Genomic DNA, 21631 nt, shown 5'->3' on the forward strand with positions numbered 1-21631 from the left:
CTCACTGCAGGTTCCCCTTCTTAACTCTGTTCTCCCAGAGGCGCTGCCGCCATCGCTGATGGGCTCGGCCTGGGCCAGAGGCAGGTCCGACTTGGAGCTGGGGAAGCTTCTAGAAGCTTCTCACAGGAGCCGGCCCTGCAGCCCCTCCCCTGCTACCAAAACCCCGCCACACAAACCCATAACACCGAGTTACCTAGAATCTCATAATACAAATACCTAACAGGTAACGGAAGACAGATACGGTGTTAATAACTTTAGTCTTCTGTTACCTGTGTATCTGGGATGGAGAGCACCTGTTTCATGAACCTCCTCCTTCTACCTTCCAAATCTGCTACTCCAGCAATGCCAGATTTACTGCTAAATTCCAAAATACTTAGTCTAATACAAGCCAGTGTAACAAAACCATGTCAATTATCAGGTAGAAATATAGCGAAGAGGTATGTGGATAGCAAACTTAGAAGTCCATGTTTATATCATAGAAAGATGGATACCTATGTTCCAGTATAACACAGACACCATGCTGTTCTGTCCCTAAGCTTCCCAGTTAGAAAGAAACCCATCTCTTATAACCAGTTTACATAAAAGACAGCAGTAGGCACAAGAAAACCAACCTGTTCTCTCTTATAGGTAGCATTAAATAACAGAAATAAGGGACAACATGCAGATAAAACATGGGCTGAAAGATGGTTCTCCCCTTCACTGCCTAGTATGAACAGATATGACAAAGCATTTGCTCTGTAAATAAGAATATTTACCAGATAACCAGATAAGCGTAGTAACAAATCACCAAAAATCATGAAGCTATTGGATCTAGCCATCAGTCCTGATGAATCATCAAGACAGACCTCCTTTCCTCAAGGTACAACAAACCTACATTTGCTTTTAAAAAGATCTGTGGTGACTGCTGATTTACTACAGAAAATGACAAAAATTACCCCAAAGTATCTCTCACTGTTTTTTACCCAGACCTCTGTTCTAATCTTTGCACCTAACTTTCAGAATAAAAGGAAACAGTCTTTAGGTACCTCAGGGAAATCCAGCCTGTCAGTAATAATTCATGAACACTTTCTCATCAATAATACTTAATGCAAGAAGCACCATAACTCAACAGTGATTAAGCTCATTTGGATTACTACTGTCTGAAGCACGGTTAGGAAAGTTTTAAAGAAAGCTCTATGGAAAAGCATCAAACATTTTATCTCAGAAAAATTACAGGTCCACTAGCAGAAGTCAGATACAAAAGTAACTGAATCTGAACTTTGCCTGCTAACTGCAAACCCTAGACAGATTAAACATCTCGAGTACAGATTTACTGAGAAGAGAAGGGAAAGCATGAGGGGATTGTACCCCACCTATTTGTATCACTTACTATTGTATACTTCCAACATGACTGCAGGGCTGTTCCCATGTGCCATTCCTATTCATGTTATAGATACTTCAACCCCTAAACCATACTGGAAAAAAATTCATTTGATCTTGCAAAATGCTGGCAGATGATCACATGAAAAGATAAAATAAAAACAGAGAAAAGAACAGATACTGGAGAAGACTGAATGGTCTTGACTACTAAGTAGAAACAAATCTTGCTGTCAAGTGGCTTTTCTGAGAGACTCATCAGCACTAGAAACAGGATGACTCAACTACTTTTTCATGTGAGTTGCAAAGATTCATTGATAATTCATCGGTGAATGATCCTGAATTCTGCACACTCCCATCAGCATGGCAAAATATAAATCTGAAACTCAAATTCCCTTAATCAAACTCAGATTTAATACGATCATAAATTTCCGAATTCTTGAATGCAATCTTGCTTTTTTTCCTGGTTTTGTTTTAAACAAACTTTTGCTCCTTTTCGAGTTACACATTGACAATTTGGTAAAAACTTGTATATATCCCATTTCAAACCCAGAGCATCAGTATTTTCTTTGTTACAGTTGTACACTTCTGCCTTCCTTATATACATTAGACAACTTGTAAATGTCTGAAGGTTTGCAAGATTATGAACAATGCCAACAAAAAAAAGACCCACATGTCACATCTACAAAATCCTGCAACTGCATTTGAGAAATGTTTTGGAAGGTTATTCTTAAATAGCACAGGCCAAAATTGAAAACTTTAAAACTGAGTGATCAGCAGAATAATCACAATTATAATTATGTTTTGCAACGATAACTGGCCTTTTTGTACTATAGCTACAGCTTTCAGTTCCAGCATCATTAAGAGATTCTTTAAATTACTTTTTAAATATCCTTCTCCCTCAGGATTTTCACTTATACCTAATTAGACTACTTACCCCATGCCATGTAATTCCCCATTGCCAAAACTGCTAAATGCTTCAATAAGAAGGAGGAAGGCACCAGTGGAGCAAGGCAGATGTAATGTCATTGGTTAACAATAGAGGTGTGAAGCAACTGCCGTAATTATAAAACTCATTAATTCACAGTGTTTAGGGGGAAAAAAAAATATCCTTGGCAATAACTCTGTTGAAACGGCAGTTCTTTTCAACACTACATCAGACTGAAAAGACCCCTTTCAATTTGTACCTTCAACAACACAGAACATTAATTCCACTAATAATTATGAAAATCAATATCTGCATAAAAAGTAAGGAAAAACTGTCAGCTATAATGGCATCCAGTATTCATACATCCTTTCCATCTTTCAGGTTGATACGTGGCACATTTTGACCCCTAACTGATTTTATTTTTAGTCTCATTCCTCTTAAGACTGTAAATGGACAACTTCCAAGACTATATTTCCAGGGGAAAAAAAAGAATTAGAAAGAATTAAAGCAAGATGAATTAATTTTAAATTTTACAGTCTCTGCCCAACAGTAAGGTGCTAGGTTTTGTCTACAACAGAAATATTTGCCATTTACCTTTGCACTTCATGGATGTTCAAATAGATGAGGAGCACTGACAAGATAGACAGCACTAGGTTCTGCTTACATCATTCATCTTCCATATGCTGCTTACTAGCTTAGGCAGTGTCATGAAATGTCCCCCATCTCTGCTAATGCTATTCTCAAACTTTCCCTGTAACAAATTTGTCTGAAAAAAAATTCTGAAGTTTCTAGGTGGAGAAAATTTTCTCTAGAGAGAAGAGAATTTAAAGAGCAGCTGGAATAAAGCTCTCACCTTGAATATTCAACATTATATTAAACTTCTGTTCACTAGTGGGTATTTCTTTTTAAAATGTCAGTTATTTTACATACAGCATATATAGGAATTGTGGTTGATTACCATTTTGAATTCAGCTGAATACACTGAATTTCATTTCATATAATTTGCAATGTTTTCTGACAACAGAAGAACAGATATTGCAGGGTCAGTGATAGCAATTCCCCTATTTAGGCTGTCTAACACTTTCCATTATGAAAGATTACTGTGGCCTTTATTTCTGAGCTCTAACACTCTGAATGTTTGCAGCAGGTGATTTAAATTTATCAGAAAGAAAGTCTCTGTACTAGAAAAGTGGCTCTCCTAGTGCCATAAAATGCTGATCAGGTTTTGTTGAGATGCAAACTGTTGAATAGCACTATTTTTATTTTTCTTCTTTTATTGCTCCTTAGAGAAATTTTGGCAGCATGTCAAAACAATAGTGAATAGAAAAGTAACATACATAAATACTATAAGATGGGACTCCAGATTTTGAAGTTAACACTTGGAAATCAGCATATTAAAGAATTTGGGCCACTTGTACATAATATATCAGAGACTATAATTAAGTGGGCAGAAATAAGTTTTCCTGGATAATATTCAGGCACTTCTTATTTTCAAATATGTGTATACAAGTGGAGTTATACCATTTTGAAAAAGAGGATTTTGTAGATATAACTATTTAAGTGCTTGAAAATGGAGTAAAACCTGATTCTTTTATAATGAGAATGTAATATTATCATGCTGCATTGTACACCGTGTCCCCAGATTTGTACCCTACAATCTTTTGACTTGCATTGTACTTTTCTACTAAACAGTCACTAGACTAACTGTATGAGCTAATATTATTGCAGGTTATGACCTCAGGATCATGAGGTGGCTAGGAGAATGAAAAGAAGGCATTTTAGGAAACAGGTCTTCCCCATGTCCCCCCACTTCTTAAAGCTGCTGTATCTTCCAGATTGTCCCAATGCAAAGTGATGGCCCTGGTATGGATTTAGGACGTTGATATGCAGTTATTATTCTGGCATTTTACTATTATACCTAACTTAGAAAAAAACCCATCAGATTTGTATAGATCATGAACATTATAAAGGGACATAAGAAAAGAAACAGGTGTATACACTAATTTTGATGTACTGTTTAGATGAAACACTTGAAACAAAAAAATGATTCAGGTATATTACTCAAAACAACAAAAAATAAAATTAAAGATCAGGGAAGAAAGGTTTTTCTTAATTTCGGGGTGTTTTTTCATATATTTCTAAGTGTCTTTAAGAGTCACGAGTTACATATGTTGAAATTAAGAAAATATCAGCACTTACTGTGAGAATTAAGAGCAATTCTTCAATGTTGCTTTCAGGTTTCAACTGATCTTTGAACATCCCAATAGTTGGATGCTTCAAATAGTAATAGGAAGCAATGCGGCCATACGTCAGAGGTTCAATGCTGCGATTATCCTGTTAGAAGAGGAATCAAATATATGTGGTTCCTACATGGTTCAGTATAAATGGTTCCTACAGTGGCTCCTCCTGTAAAATATTTTAAGACTACTTCATAAGAGAGAACAGCAGAAACGATTTAGCATAATTTAGCTGCAACCCCAATTAAGCTTAGTTTTCAATGTAAGTCTTACAAATAGCTCCATAGATGAATTCTAACATCTCAAATCAGGAGCATGTATCTTGCTGTTCCCAAATTTTAGGAGCATGTATCTTACTGAATCTTGTAAGGCACAGATTAGTCTTACCTCCCCAATTTCAATACAGTAGGAACATTCCAAATCAAAGAGGGATTTCTCAACAAGGCTTGAGAGGTACTTATTCATAATGTCATGGCTCACATCATCCAAGTTATAGTAACTAGATAAATTGAAAACAGATGCATTACATGAATACTTTTTACACTCTGAAGATTTTAAACAATAACGTCTTGTAGGAAAACTTACAAGGCTGCTATAATACACACACATACTTGGAACAGCAAATATCCACACTAAACAATTAAATGCAGAACTATTCCCTTATATAGTCTAACAAGAAATTCATGATGCTTAAATGGTTTGTGGGAGTAACCAACATAATATAAGCATGTACATATGGAAAGATGGTAATTTATCTGTCTATTAATAGAAAGGTTGATACAAACAGAACTCGACTGGCTATATTTTTAGTGGGAAAATTTTCCTGATTGCATAAGTATATTTTCCTGATCGCATAAGTATATTTTCCTGATCATGTAAGTATGAAAGTAAACAAGCAATACTAACACAAGTAACAGTATTTTAACTTCAAGAGAAAGGAAGAAAACCCACCAAGGATGGCAACTGTTCTTACATCCTGGAACTCTGAAAAGAAAAACTAGGCATATAGTGACATCTCTTGAAAAAGTAACCATACACCAATCCAAATGTTGGTGTTGGTTGTTATATTTCCACGTCATTTTGTTCTCAAAGTTAAAAATGCTAAAAAAAGGAATAGATTACTTGTCATTGTGGTTACTTCACATGTTCATTTTCAGGTAAAATTGTTTAGGTAAACTAGATATAGTAACAATGATTCTTAGTTATCTGTATGAAGGAAAAATGTTTATAAAGTGTGCCAAAACATATTGTTATGCCAGTGTATAAAAAAGACCCAGTGACTGAAGTTTGCACTCCTTAACCATAGAACTTAAGCTGTATTATAAGATTCTTACTCACACAAACTAACATAATTTCAGGGAGAGCTTTTATCTAGAAAACTCCAGAAAAAAACTGTAAGAACTTGTGTCCTAGATTCAATGAAGGCACGAATTTAAAATATAACAATTAAGTTCAATGAGCAGTAAAGGAAAACTTGAGCATGCTCAGAAAGTTTAAAAATTCTGAATTTAAGCAGAGCAATTAAATAATGTGATTTCCAAGTGGAATTCAAACAAACAAAATATTTGATGATTTATTGAAATGTTAACAAGCACAGTAAAAAAGGTTGTCCCTGCTCATTTAATTCTGTAAAATACTGTCACACAAATAGACTACTGAGACTGCTGCAATGATGAAAAATACTCCTTTGTTCATACTAGCTGCTTTACTAAAATTTCCTTCTGTTACAACACATTCAACATCCCCACTGGAAACAATACCACATGCTGTAATGGAGAGTAGGTTCTTTCAGCATTAGTTTGTGCAGGTGAACAACAGGCTGCAAAACAGTGTGCTGAGATTACTTTTAGCTGATTTTTCATGATTACAACTATACCTGAGTTAGTATTTTTAACTCCCTTTACTGCCAATGGAGAGAAACAGGAGCTTGCAGAATGCTATTCAACTGAAGTATTATTTATCTGCTTTAGGATGAGGTGAAATGTAATCACTGACTAAAAAAAAGAATTTTATGCAATCAGTTCAGCTATTGATGATATATTTGGACAGATGAATCCCATTTTCTGATTTAAGCTCTATTTCATTCACTGTAATGCTGCTGTTAGCAAATTTCAAAAGATGGAATTGCGTTGTTATATACTACAAGCATGCTTCCATGAATCTTTTTTTAACAGAATCTGATTTGCATTATTATTTTCTTAAACAGAGTTTTTAAAATTTATCTTTTTGAATAGCAATAGCATAACTGAAAAAAGTCTGTGTGCTAAATAGCAGTACAGCCGTTTTCAGATTGTTTCCCTTATTATTAATCCCAAATTATGGGGTTAATTCTCTGATGCTTTGAACGTTCACTTATAATTGGGTAAAGTTGGAGTAAAATACTAATACCATAAGGAAAAGATTAAAAAAATCTGTTATGATAGCAGGAAACAGTCAGCTACATTAGATAACAACAAAGTGTATCTATATGGCAGTGGAGTATATTTTATATGGGTTCATGCTGAGATGATCTCAAATATTTTAAACATAGCTATTGCCCAAAAGCAAAAAAAGAGAAATATTTATATTGACTAAAAAGTTTTATATGGTAGACAGCTATACATTATCAGCCTTATGCAAAGAAAACTTATTTGTAGCAAAACTACTCTAACATTGTTTTCAATGCAACTTAATTTTCATGAGTCCCCTTTTAAATTGACTGAAGTAATACAGTAATGATAAAAAATGATCAATATTTCCATCTGCACCTTTTATCTGCCTGACATCTTATCACTGAACACATTTAGATTTTGTTTATTAGCAGAAATTACTTTGTAACATTTTGTTTACCTTATGAAAATAATTGAGCAAATTAGCTATGCAAGTTAAGGATGTGAAATGATTTTCTATTTTATACATTTAAACCACTACTGATTCATTAGTATTTTTCTCTAAATTGAATAGAACACTACTGAAATGATTATAATTAAGGCACTTTGCTGTCACGGTATTCAGATGTTCACCATATCATTTAAGCACTGTTATTTGCAGTACCCCAACATTTATGATGAATACTGATAAAACAAAGGAAGAGATATGGGCAAGACTCTGAAATTCTTTTTTGAGACTGTAATTTAAGACCCTAATTCAAACAGATTTTGTCTTGTGCTCTGCCTAATTTGCAGTATTTCACACTGAAGTTGTAATCATAAAAGGCATTATAATGCCTTTTAAAAATTATGTGAATTTTAAATTTGCTGATTTTTGGTAATTTTTTTGTCAGGGGAGTAAATATCTAGCTGCCTAGTGCAAATAAAACAACGTAATGAAAAATCTTAAATGGTTTGTAATCTTGAGTGAAGTGGTACCAGTGTGTTTTAACTACTACCTATAATGGGGCAAATATAATTTTGAGCACACCCACAGGAGCTTCTTGGTCACTCAGCACATTCTCCCCTAATAAAAAGCAAAGCCATTCATCTAGAAAGACTATGTTAAAATCATTAGTGAAAACACAGGTATCATGACATTAGTGAGTATTTTGAATGTGCAGGCATAAATGCAAGTTGAATTTTGCATGTTGGTATGCTCCAAGTATAAAAACTGCATCGTATGTGAGTTCCTCTATGAAGCTATATTACCTAACTATTTAATTACAGATAAAGAAGAAAAACAATGCAGTTTCATGCTCACTGCATTGAATCATCTAGTCATTATTTTCCCTTTGCTATAAACAGACAGCCTACCTTTTTATCAGCACACCATTTCATTTATTTCACAGTGAAGCCCAGTTTCACAATAATTGACTTGTCAGAAGCTCTAATTTATGAGGCTGGGCTCTGTAAGCCTTCTCCTATATTGGACTCAACCTGCACACAAGCAGGGTTGAATATTTACAATGCTGTTAACAGGTGCTGAGTTGTTTAATGATTCTAATAGCCAGAAGCGTACTGAGAAAGCCAGCGGGATCACAATTACAGGCTGTTTGAACACAACAATTACTCGTCCCCTGAGAGGTGTGAAAGTCAAAGGCAGTTTTATCCTAACAGCATCTAGCACATGGGCTAGGCAGGCTAACTTCCATTAGTAGTCCATTGGGAAAAAGCAATAACAAACCCCTAGGTATCATAAAAATTTACAAAGTATGTAAAATTTAAACAATCAAAAACTGAAGGAACTTTTTATTGTCTTTTAGGTAATATATTTAAAATCCCAAACCTTGTAGAGCTTAGCAAGAACAACAAACTATGAAACATGAACTTATTTCTCTAATCTAAGGAAGTGTGGAATTTCATCAGCTGAGAAAGACAGAGACACGTGTGGGAACATAAAATGTAGATGAAGTTACACAAAACATTTAGGATTTAATGTGAATAGTGGCAATCATTTCCTGTTTAGCTTATGTAAACCCAACCTGAGATCTCTCTGGGAAATTTTTCATCAGCCTTGAAATGGTCCTGCTATAACTGTCAATGCTGTGAAGTCATTTGTTACAGCACCATGTTTTTTATGTTCAGATTATATGGTAGTAATAGTGACACACATAATGAAAATCAGTGGCAGTGTCAGCCAAAAATATTAAAGGAAAAAACTTGCTAGCTGGAAGGCCTTTTGAAACAAATGCACAAGAAAGACGAATCTACAGCATTCACTTGATAGGAAGAAAGCGTGCTTTTTGAGATTTTACAGTCCTGAAAGCAGAATGTTGTTATGAACAAGTATGGGGGAAGAACAGTCATTTTTGTGAATCGCTTTACTGCAGTCATCAATTGTGTCTACTTTCATCAGTTTGTTGCCTTCAGCAGCTGCCATCTTCAAATGGTATCATGGAAATGATACTGAGTATATGGCACAATTGATAGACCTTCATAGCCAGAGACCTATGAACCAATGTACCAACTCACTTCTGTTGTTAAGGCATCACTGACTGACTCTGGAGTCCGTGACTGGCTTGCTAAAATGCATTACAGCATGCACAAATGCTGCAGACAGTACTCTCTACCTGTATTTTACTTGTATTGTATTTTCTTGGTATATTCATGCATTCGCTTATGCCAGGTATGAGAAATAGATACATTGGTATCTTTAATCAGTTTTTGGTGTATGGTACATCGTGGTTATTTAAGAAGATCAAAAAAGAGTCCAGTCTCTCAGCAAGGTATTTGCCTCCACATCACTGCTTCTAATTAAAATATTTACACGAAAGTTTACTTCCTGAGGTGCATTCATAAGATGAGAAATCAGAGGTAATAGGCACATGTAAATTTGCTTACATATTGGTTGGGCATTTCTTTTTCCTATGATACATTCCAGCAGATAATTTGTACAGGTAAATCATATCCAAGAGTAGGAAGACAATTATGTCAATTTGGTTTCTGAATGGGGAGATGCGGGGTTTTCAGCTTTGCATTCTCACCTAAGACTGCAGCAGACTGGGGAACAGGAGGTGGCTCAAATACTCAGCAGCCTGGGGCCTCCCAGTCTGAGAGAATCAGAAAAACTTCATTCGTGTGAATAGTTTAGTAAAAGCATACCATGAACTACATTCCTGTACTTTTCACATCACTGTGACCCTAATTTAACAAAATAAGCTCTTGTTATGAAATTCATAATAATGCCTATAGCTGTTATTTATGAAGTATATATACATGCACACAGATATAAATGTGACTGTAAAAGAAAGAAGCCACCCTGAGAAACAGCTGTTCACCAACTCGAAATATGGATATTGGTAATTACTGCATTGTAATATACCTGCACCTTCTTAGCTTCTGTTCTTAGTAGCTACTGCCAAGCTTTTCCATTTTAATGGAAAGTTTTTTAGTTAATATTTAGCTAATTTAACTTTCTTCAGTAATCCCCCCCTTCTGATATAATTCCAAACTAGCCCTAAAATTCTGAATAACTGCAATTTAATCACTGAAATGCATATTATTCTATTCTGACTGGCTGATATTAGCTCTCACCTTGATATCAGAAACAATATTGGAACAGTATATAATAATATTTTTTATTCAGATATATTACTTACATGTTATCAGACATACTCAGCTACCATACTGAGAAAAGGAAATTTAAATATATGATGATAAGAGCATCAGTCTGAGTTAATTCAATTACAATTTATGCTACATTATTCTTTCAATACAGAAAACTTCATAAGACTGACATGAAGTGACCCCCCCCCCCCCCTTAACAATTCTCAGAATGAATTAATAAAATACTTTTTTCAGGTCTTCACAAGGAACTTACACGGAAAATGGATTTTATAAGTGTGTATATATAACCACACACACTCTCATATATATTTATAAATATATAACCCCCCCCGCCATTTTAACAGTGATGTGATGTGTGCTCTCAGAATATCTGAAAATTAACTTTCCAAATGAAAGCTGATTCTGCTTAACTTGACATATGTTGTAAATTTCTATTTCTCTTTTACTGCACATGTATCTGGAAAATATCATAACCTGCTTTACAGAAAATGTTTCCCATAGCCATTTCTCTTTTGTAGAAAGTTGCAGATTATAATCTTTTATAAGGGTAAAAGGATGAAATAGTCAAGGAATTTCAGCCAAGGAAAGGAGATAGACGAACCTCTCAAAATAGCCCCTTTCAAAGAACAGGGCACTTCACTGATCTGTCTTGTATGATCTTGCCTAAGTAAAGAACATGTTGGCTAAAGTTGTACGTGGAAAGGAGAACACGTAGTACTTGACTGAAGTAGCACAGAAACTTTGACTTAACTTGCAAATTCAAAACCCTCTACATTTAGGAATAATTGCTTTGAGGGAGAGAAAGAACAGGGAAGAAACTCTGGATATTGAGACTGATACACTTTGATAAGCAGCTTTATTTGGACCACCCCTCTCATTTGCACATCATCTCTTGAACAGCATGTACATGACTAGTCAGCATGCCTCTGAACAAAACTAGCACTCAGCTACCTCACTCCCCCAGATCAACAGCTCAGTTACTACTCTTAACCAGACAGTTAAAACCCATAAGGTTTATGATGAACAGGGGTTCGTCAAACAAGAAAATGAAAATGGTTTGATGAAAAGAAGTATTGGAACATGCAAAGACTTTCAGCAACACCATTAAAAAGTCCATTATTACAAGTCTAACAAATTATCTCAAGTGTGCCAGAAAAACTCCAGTAATGACTGCATGTTTAGAAGAAACCTGGATACTTAGAGCAAAAGGATAGTGTGATCTCTATCTCACAACAAAGGTAGATTAACATTACTTAAATAGCACAAATTGTAGGCATTCGGTAAGGCCTTTTATGATACTGGATTGGAATAGAATGATCCTAGATTTGTTTATGCAGCTTTAATATACAAGTAGCTAAAACTGGCAATAAATGAGAATATAAATCTTCTGCATATTATCTAAGCCCATTATTTTGGGGATTTACAGCATCGCATGCAATGACTTTTATGCCAATGAATCCCAAGGCAATTTACCAATCATGCATACAAGAATTACTTATTCACCACTAAGGTACAATCACCTGCTGGCTGGAAAATAGTTCTTTTGCTTCAGGGCAAGACATGATAAAGAACACTGTATCAAGTGACACCGAGTGGGTATTGCATAACTACCCAAACCAAAATTCAGCCATTGTGCTCCTACTCTTTTGAAAAAAATAAACCCCAAAACCTTTGGATTATTAAGGGCCACAAATAGTTCTTGTCTGGTAATGTCAATCATTTCATATGCTCATCTACGGCACAGTAAACTCCATTACCATATTGCAATTTATTCAAAGTTATCTCAACTATCACTGACTTCTGTTCATAAAACTCTTCAGTTTTCCTTTGATGTATCTTACCCAAACACTGACCATACTGGAACTGATTGCCTTGTAGGAGGTCTGAAAATACCACAGGTAGTAGGTGCAGGAACTCTACTAACTGGCTAGTTTAGTAATTTTTGGATGAAACTTCATAGAATTTATTATCATGTCAAAGAATGGAAAGTGTGCACATCCATTGCATTTGCACATGGTATCTACAAGTGACCTCTCTGACACAGTCAATAATATCCTTCATTTTTCTCCCTGCATGACTGAGTACAGAAGGAATGCTGAGTACCTCTGTGTGATTGAAACAAAGGGTAAAGCAGCACAACTTGTGAACTGTTCCAACCTGCATGTGTGGTGTTCCAATGAAAGACTCCAATTTCATTAGAAACTTCAATACACATTCCTATCCTGCCATTATAGACATGACTAGTCAAGATCTGTTCATCTTTTTTCACTACAAAGACTCTGCACCTTACTATGTAGTACAGTGTTTTTTTTTCCCCCCTAACTTTCTTCCCACAATCCTCTCAGAATAGCAGAACTTTTGCTTAAAAGTTGATACTGTGATAACTTCAGTTTTAGCTTTCCATGACACTGCACATTAAAGGAACTGCTGAGAAAAAATGACCATCAGTCAACATGCCAACCTCATACTCCAGTGGGAACCTCTTTTATATGGGGAAGAGCTTGCCTATTAAATCAAACGACTACATTTCTATATTCTACACTTACCTTTGGGCTATACGTTGTGTCTTAAAAATCCACCTACCACAGATACCACATGATCAAATCTTGCTGAAGACAGATCAACAAAATCATTTTAACACGGCGATTCAAGAGCAAGACATCTTAAAATAACATTACTTATTCTTTATACTAAAAAAGAATAGTGTCTGCAGTGGCATAGTTTTTAACATTAGTTGTAGTATGGATCATGTGCAAATTCCAAAGTCATACAAACAAACACATCTAACCTACACAAAACCAGTTTGTCACTCTGAGGGGAGAAATACCTTCCACATAAATGTATTCATTTGTTAGTTATGAAGTGAGAGAATTTAATATGTTTTCTTTAGTTTACAGTTCTAACACTCCGCATTTTTTATTTCCAAAGATTAGATGGAAATTCTGTTTTGTGGGAAATTCTCAGCATAGGACTAGATGCAGAATTCAAAACTAATAAAGACTAAAAAAGAATTAAAGGAAATTATTTTATCACCTGCAGGGTCCCACCAGCAGTTGCCAGTAAAGAACCCAGCTGAAAATTCAGCTGAATGTTCTGGACATTAACACGATTTCAGAAATACAACACTCTGGAGCACCTCAAGAAATATTTAGTGCTATAAATGCCTAACTCTTTATTTGCCACATTAGTCTGGTGGGTGAATGATCACATGATAGGTAACATACCATTTACCCAAAACACTGTTGTGGCAAAGGCAGGCTACATTGCTGGAACAGCTCAGAATAATCTGCATACCAGCTGGAGCTAAGGAGGATAACAATCACTGAAAATATTGCACACGTGGTTTCATCAGCATACCCTAATGAAAGTAAACTTCACAGAGAAACAGCTGATAGCTATTCTCTCATTTATTAGGAAAATCCAGGTCTTAATAGATTTTCTATAGAAAACTGGGCAGAACATATCAACGTGGTAGCTAAAAAAAAAGTTAACACATTATAAATACAATACCTAAAGGAATGTGATATTTTAGGCATGCTGATGTAGTCCTCTTAGTAATGCTGTTTCATATTTGTCACTAAATTGTAAAGTTATCTGCTAAGAAATACATTTATATTTGGAGAAAAAATTATTAAAAAAATGTGCACACAAGTTTTATTCCATGTGTGGGCCAGTAATGCTCCTACATTGGAGACTGCTAAGTATTCTAGGCTCCAACAGCAGCAGGATCACCTTTGGATCAACTCTACCCTGAAGTTACCTTTAGATTAAATTGCATTTGTGTTTTATACTCACGTTGGGTTCATTATAAGTCGACGGAAGAAATAAGTCCAGGTGATATAATCCATTGCATCCTGCTTAGATGTAATAGTTCCAGCAGCAATTTCAGCATTCAAGTGGTCAGCCAGCACCTCTAACAAGCTGAAGAACAGGAAACAAGAGGACTTAGCTGACTTTACAATCACAAAGACAGGTAATATATTTTGTAGAGTTGTGCATTAAAAGGTTTATTACTTTTAATCTGAAAATATTATATATTTATCTTCTGGTAAAAGAGAAGAGGGGAAGAAGGGGGAATATAATTGCAAGGTCAGTAACCTTCTTTACATGATAGTGGAATGAAGCTCAAATTATTTTTTGATTGGACCAAGAATACACAAGTTGAAGTCATTCATGGAATGTATTCAGATGGAGCTACTCAGTGGGAACTTCTGAATACTGTATGTTGACCATATGATCATGCTGGTTTAATCCAATAGAGAATCATATGGAAAGACAAACAGGAAATGAAACAGTGGCAATAGCTTAGCTAATACTTGACAAATACTTGAGGGCTATTAAAATTACATCAAAACTGCTCCCCCCCCATTTTGCCTCATCTTCATCCAATGTAAAAAAAAAAAAAAAAAAAGCAGCTACTTCTACCCAGAAAGATCTAAACTCAGAAACACAGAAGAACAAAAGCCGTTTAAAATGATTCTTACAAAGTAAAATACTGTTTAGTGTCATTAAATGGAACAAAGACCTCCATTACGGTATCTAATAAGATCATGCCTGGCTAAAGTTCAATCAGGGAATGGCAAATATCCTTAAGGATCAACATAATTTTTCTTATTTTATAATTTTTTTTCTTTTCCTACTGTTATTTCCCTACTGCTAAAAGTAAAGAATAATTTGGTATGAGTAGCTGTTTTACTGCTCTATACCACTGATCGCATGCTTCTGAAGGTTAGAACTACAGATGTTCTACCCAGATTGTCCAACAGAAACTGGACAGATGATTCAATAGCTATTCCATAATAGAGTGCTTTCTCTTTTGCTTGTAATGTGCTATATTTCAGACCCATGATCAGTGAGAGCACAAGGCCTGTCAGACGAGTTGTGTAGTCAAGTCTTACAACTAATACATAAACAATGGCTTTTAGAAAAAACTTTAATTAAAAAATATGAAGTTTAATTTTACAAATTGGAAATACTACACAAAGCTGATAAATCTGCTCTTTGGTAGAACAGATGGGAAAGCACTCTAAAACTAAAAACCCTCCAAAAGCCCCCAGTTTCTCTTTGAAGCTATGAAGCCTCTTTCTTCAAATACTTGATCACAAAAGAGATTGAGACAACTCTAAGTTCAACGGTTCACAACCTACATAGAACTTCATGAGACTGCTAGTAGTATGCGAGTCTTCATCTGAAAACTTATCAAGTATTTTTTGTTTGTAGTAAAAGATGGAATACATCAAACTACAAAGTAAATATATCTACACACAAAATGACCTACTAGAAATGTAGAATATTTATAGTATTCCAAACAGGTACAAGGTGTGATTACTACTGTTATATTAAAGGTATGATTTCTTTATTTAGAAGTACCACTTACCAATGAATAGAGAGATTTCCTAGTTTATGCTAGTGCCATACAGTCTGGATATATTATGAACATTTTAATTGCACTGCTCTTTTGACATATTAGCTATCATTTTGAAGAAGTTCAACTCCTAACCTTTTGTGCTAAGTGCAATTTATATGTTAAGAAAAGTGTGGTTTCCTAAGGAAATGAAGTGCATGTCTCCACATTCTTTGTTTGCAAAAATTATGTCTGTCTGTGTACCACAGAAATTAACCTTCAAATACACTAGGCCATTTCAACTACATTTCACAGGTGGATAGCATTCTCAAGCTCCTACAAATTTCCTGATCAGATAGAGGTCCCATTATCACTTACGTTGAGGGATGAAGTTTCCTTAGGACACCAATACTGTGAATTCTTCATCACTGAGAAAAGCTTTCAGTAATGCTTATGCTTTATTAGATGTCTGAGAATTCCTCCATCACACATGCATGCATCTACAGGAGACTGATGTAACTAGTTCTGCTTCTTGTTGAACAACTAAGTGTATTATAAATATCAAAACCAAGGCATGAGTGACATTATGCTGGACAGCAAACTTTGTACTGACTACGTTCAGAGAGGCTGCAAAAGGTGATGTTTCTACATTTGTGACAAAAATATTGCAATTTGGAAGTGGATGTGTTGAAAGTATATTAGTAATAGTTTCCACCGTGCAGATTTCTTTCTGAACTTGCGAGATTTTGAATAATGTGGTATCTACAATGGTACAAGTATTCTAGGTGAAAAATTCTAGAACAAACCTATTTTTCTTCCTATCAAGAATTTGTCACAGAATTTCAGAGAGGGTTCTGAGGATCATGTGTAGTTGCCCTACACACTGGCCTTGCAGAACAGTTTATGCTCCCATTCAAATGTCTGAGACAACACTCAGAACCAAGAAGCATCTGCAGTATTATCTGGGAATGGACTAAAGAGCTCAACAGTGCTTCAAAACTCATGGAAGAAAGGTTTCTTCTGTATAAAAATGGATAATATTTTTCAGAAAAATTATTTTCCTCTAGGACCCCATTATTTAGGGGATATTTGGCACAGGAATTTTGTTTCACTTTTCTCTATGTCTCATTCGTAGTGTTGTTTATAGTTTGATCAGCTTTTCTGAATCCTTTATCTTTACCTTGATTCCACTGGGAAAGGTTCATAAAGGAACTTTTTGTAGAAGTCTTTCTTAATATCATGAACTAGAATTACAGCTTTTCCTTGGTCATCAAACTGTGGTCTGCCAGCACGTCCCATCATCTGAAGTACATCTGCCAAAGAGACAATAATGCATAAAACAAATGTATTTATTTGAATGTATAAATAAATGTATTTACAACTGTATAATGTGCAATACAGGGTTTTCGGATTTCTTTGGCCTTGTATGCCCTATTGGTTTTGACGCATCTAATTTTTTTTTCCATCTCAGTTAAATTTACAATGAACTTCTTCCTGGCAGAGACTATCTTCCTGCATACTTGAAGACCACCCACTGCAATAGAATACAAGATGGCATCTAATATAAATTTCCTCTACTCTCCTTCCATTCCATTTCCATCCCTCGTTTGATCATATGCAATTAAAGATGATGAGTAAGAGAACTTACGAAGTCTACAATGGCAACTGTCTATTATTTCCTAATTCTCAAGTATTTGAATTCACAATAATACAAGTTCCTTGTATAAGCTTTTCTGCTATATATTATTTCCTAGGCTTTGAATATTTTAGAGATAAAATGGTAAAGGCAAATTCTAATTACTGACAGCTATGAGCCTTACCACTCAAACTTCAGGACAAGTTATATTAGTTATTAGCACTGGAGTATAGATGGTTTCGTATCATATGTTGTCCCTATTTCAGATCACAATATACAAATTTAAAAGCAGTCACAGTTAAAGCTTACCTCTACTACTCTGCCTACACATCATTACTTGCAAATGCTAGTTAATGATTATATAAACACTGAAAATACTAGTTTACACAAAACTTGCTCAACTTGCTACCTGGCCACCAAGATAAGTATGCTTATAATTTATGTGTTTGTGTCTTCTCATAATCTGAGAAGTGTATCTGCATAGGTTGTTTTGTGTCTTGTTCTACAGAGCTCTGATTCCTTTTTGGTGCCTCCAGCTGCTATTTAACTTTGAATAAACAATGGAAACCAATTAATAACTGAGTTTTAAATCTTTATTTTAAAACTTTTTATGTTTTGTGTATTCTCTATGAGCTCTATCATACCTGCACAACATGTGGCTTGCAGTACCTGGCATTTTGAAAAGTGATTTCTTTGGCTTCAGAATCAATAAGGTTCTGGCCCAATGGTCAGCTGGGGAAGGAAAAGCCAGAGGGTGTAGAATGGGATACAGCAATGGACCATGATAGGAGAAACAGCCCAATGATGATAAACAGCTTTTAGTAACACATTTTCACTTGTGTAACCATGAGCTATATAGACAGCAGTGGTTTTTTAATTAGTTTATTCCTTTTGTTAATTTAGGAGTGACATGAAAATGTAAAATGAAACTAGTTTGAAAATTATGTTTCTGAATAGGTATGTGTACAGGAGGGTGATAAAACAACTTCTTGCTATTCTAATGTGGTGAATTAAATTGTGCATAATACCATACAGGAAATGGATTTACCAAAAAGCTTCAGGAAATGATTTTTGCCAATATCCACTACGTAATTATCCAAACTCAATATTTTCTTTACTGACTATATGTTGCTTGGCTGCTTTTAATCACTGGACTAAACTTCTGAAGTGTTAAATATGATCCAACTGGCTGACTAAATGTCTGGTAACTGAGAAAAGGCCCTCCCCCAAACCTCTGACTTCACTCAAAGAAGTATTTTTACTTATTTTGAAATTACTGAACACTCCAGAATGATTCATTCAGCCCTCAGCTGCTTCCTTGGAGCCAAATGCATCCCTGATACAGAAAGGTAACTTCAGCAGGGAGAAACCAAGTTATACCATGATGGAACAGTGAAGGAGTAACTTGAGGGAAGCATTAAAGACAGTATTGTGAAATTTTGGAAGTATTTCAGAAGGAAATGAATTACATTTTCATTTTATTGCTGCTGCAAAACTGTACTACCTATCCACAGAACTTCCAGATGCATAAATATTCTCTAGAAAGTTAAAAATAAAAGTACTCCAAGCAAACCACACCACATGTTTCTTCATAAAGTAAGGAATCTGCATTTTCTGTTGCAGTGCAGACAACAAAATCTAAATGCTTCCATCACAGATGGTGGTATTCCACTACCCCCCCCCCCCCCCCGAACTCTTACTGAAAATTCAAGAATTGAACAACCCCCAACGTCCAAGTTGCCTGAATTCAAAAAGGCAATAAAGACTGAAAGCATAAGCATTCCCTAAAGCCTTTGTGAGTACTTGTACAACAGATTTCTAAAACTGCATACTAGGTCTTAAATGCTTATCGAGTTTCTGCTTTCTTTTGAATATATTATTTTCTCTATTACTGATCTCTGACAGTCCCACAGATTCAACATAAAATTTAAAACTTCAGTTGGTTTCTTTCTTCACCACTTTTCCCCATTCAGTAATTAACTCAGTTGTCACTATTCTTCCACTTGGGATGAGCAAGATACTACTTCTCTGCAGGGAAGTACTCTGTTTGTACTAAGTTTACATCAGCCAAAGTCTGTCACAAAATGCAAGTGTGCATGACTAAGCTCCCAGGTCATACCAGAATCTTTGAACAAGAGAGTTGGTCTGGAAATTGATCCCAAGTTTCCTGCAGAGCACTAACCACTAAATTAAGCTCTATGATGGGTTACTTGGAGAAGTAACCCCTGTAGTATTTTCAGTTTGAGCTTTTTTTCATTAGTAAGCTTCTCTTGCTGAAAAGAAAGTGCGTGGTTAAAAAGATGCAAGACCTCTATTTACATTACATTTAGATTGTCCTTAGGTGTACACATCTCTGGCGTAGTACAGGATTATTTAATAATAAACTTTCTCTTGTGAAAAGAGAACGGGAAAACAGAACAGGAAACCTGGAATAAATTTAGCTTGTCCTCATTCTTCAAGCTTAGTACCATCCAGACAAATATTCTCCCTGTCTGAACTCTCAAAGAAGTTCTTCCATGGTTCACTTTCTTAAGCTTGTTGAAAACACTGCAGAACAGTTTATGAAAAGTGGAGTTTACTGCAGCCAGAAAGCAATAAAAGTCTATATCAAACCAGAAATTCAAATATTTAATTTAGCTGCTTATTTCTGAAGTATCACTTACTTGAAGTATCACTTACATCACTGAAGATTCTAGACTAGTTAACGTTTTCCGTTTACTGTCAAGTGACTATGTATAAATTTTATGTTCTCATACATGTGTGATTCAACTGCTGCATTTCAAACCATGGCTATGTTTACTGTTAAAAATCTGCTTCTATTTAAAAAAGGTTTCAAAGATGGAAAAAAAAATTTGCATGCATGAAAACTTCCTTTTATACACTTAACTAGGTAGCTAAATATGACTTTATAGTGTCCCTTTAATTGTTTAATGTCTATTTTGGATGATATACATTAAAGGAATTTAGCATGAAAAATGATTTGCAAAACAGAAATATTTTCATTATTTATTACATAAAATCGTAAGAGTTCTCTTACAACTTGCACTAAACAAAGAAAACCTTTTCTCAGCACTCCTAGTCTCTACCCAAATTAGGTATTTTCAGTGATCAGTTACTAAATAATTCAGATCACTTGCATATGCTTGAAATACATTTCAGCATATGAGCATTTCCATAATTTATGTGAGTACCTGTAATGGGATAATCCACATAACGCCTTGTTTTTCCATCATAGTATTCTGTTCCTTTAACAATTACTAAATGAGCTGGAAAATTTACACCCCAAGCTAATGTGCTTGTGGCAATAAGAACCTGAAACAGAAAGAAAGATTAATGAGGTATATGTAACAAAAAGCCAACTTTTAAAATTCCATGTAAAACTCATTACAGCAGGATTCAAAGAATAAATAAATGTACCTGGATTTTGCAGTTCACAAACAATTCTTCCACAGTTTTCCTGTCTCTTTCATGCAGACCTGCATGGTGCATGCCTATTCCAAAAGCAAGTGTCAGCTTCAGATTTGAATCTCTAACTGTCACTATGATGTCATTCATCTGTAACAGAAAGAATAGTCATGTTTTAAAACAGATTACTCAGAAATTTTAAACTTTCCGGGTTGTTATCTTTTTTATTTTTTATAGCAAGGATAATTTGCTCAATGCTGTTTACACAAACAGGAAAACACAGTCTTCAGTCTCTGAACAGTCTGGTTTTAGTCTAAAAAAAAAAAAAAAATCAAATACTATATTAATGATGGGGGGGGAAATACAAAATGCATATGACTTTATTGACATATTAAATAGTGCAGATAAGGAAATGAAAATGCTGAAAATATCTTGACAGGTCTGGCAAATGCTATGCATTCTGCTCTGTGTTTGTTTAATACAATCCCTAGTATCAAAGGGGTTAGAACTGGTATAAAAACATAGCAAATCCCTGCAACCAGTAACATGGTAACAGTAATGAAAAATAAATTTGGTGCTCTCTAATGCCTATGAAAAGACAGAAACAGTTCTTCAGTTTGATAATTCCACAATTGTTATTCATCAAAAAAGCTTCCTCTTCACATGCTGAAATGCAAATTAATTTGATTTTTTTTGTTTGTAATTAATAGACTCAAACCCTGTAGTGAAACCCAACATACAATAAGT

The 21631-nt window shown here is 35.0% G+C and overlaps 1 protein-coding gene across 1 annotated transcript in view; it reads right to left on the reverse strand.

Moving 5' to 3' along the window:
- Positions 1 to 21631, reverse strand: part of ASCC3 (activating signal cointegrator 1 complex subunit 3) — a 283091-nt gene that overhangs the window by 37222 nt on the left and 224238 nt on the right. The window contains exons 31-36 of the mRNA XM_069804940.1: positions 20897 to 21034; positions 20671 to 20791; positions 17024 to 17156; positions 14295 to 14420; positions 4909 to 5020; positions 4484 to 4618 (exon numbers count right to left, since the gene is read on the reverse strand). Coding sequence (XP_069661041.1) covers positions 4484 to 4618; positions 4909 to 5020; positions 14295 to 14420; positions 17024 to 17156; positions 20671 to 20791; positions 20897 to 21034 — 765 coding nt within the window. The remainder of the gene's footprint in view (positions 1 to 4483; positions 4619 to 4908; positions 5021 to 14294; positions 14421 to 17023; positions 17157 to 20670; positions 20792 to 20896; positions 21035 to 21631) is intronic.

This window comes from Haliaeetus albicilla, chromosome 17 (assembly GCF_947461875.1).
Source record: "Haliaeetus albicilla chromosome 17, bHalAlb1.1, whole genome shotgun sequence".
Lineage (NCBI taxonomy): Eukaryota > Metazoa > Chordata > Aves > Accipitriformes > Accipitridae > Haliaeetus > Haliaeetus albicilla.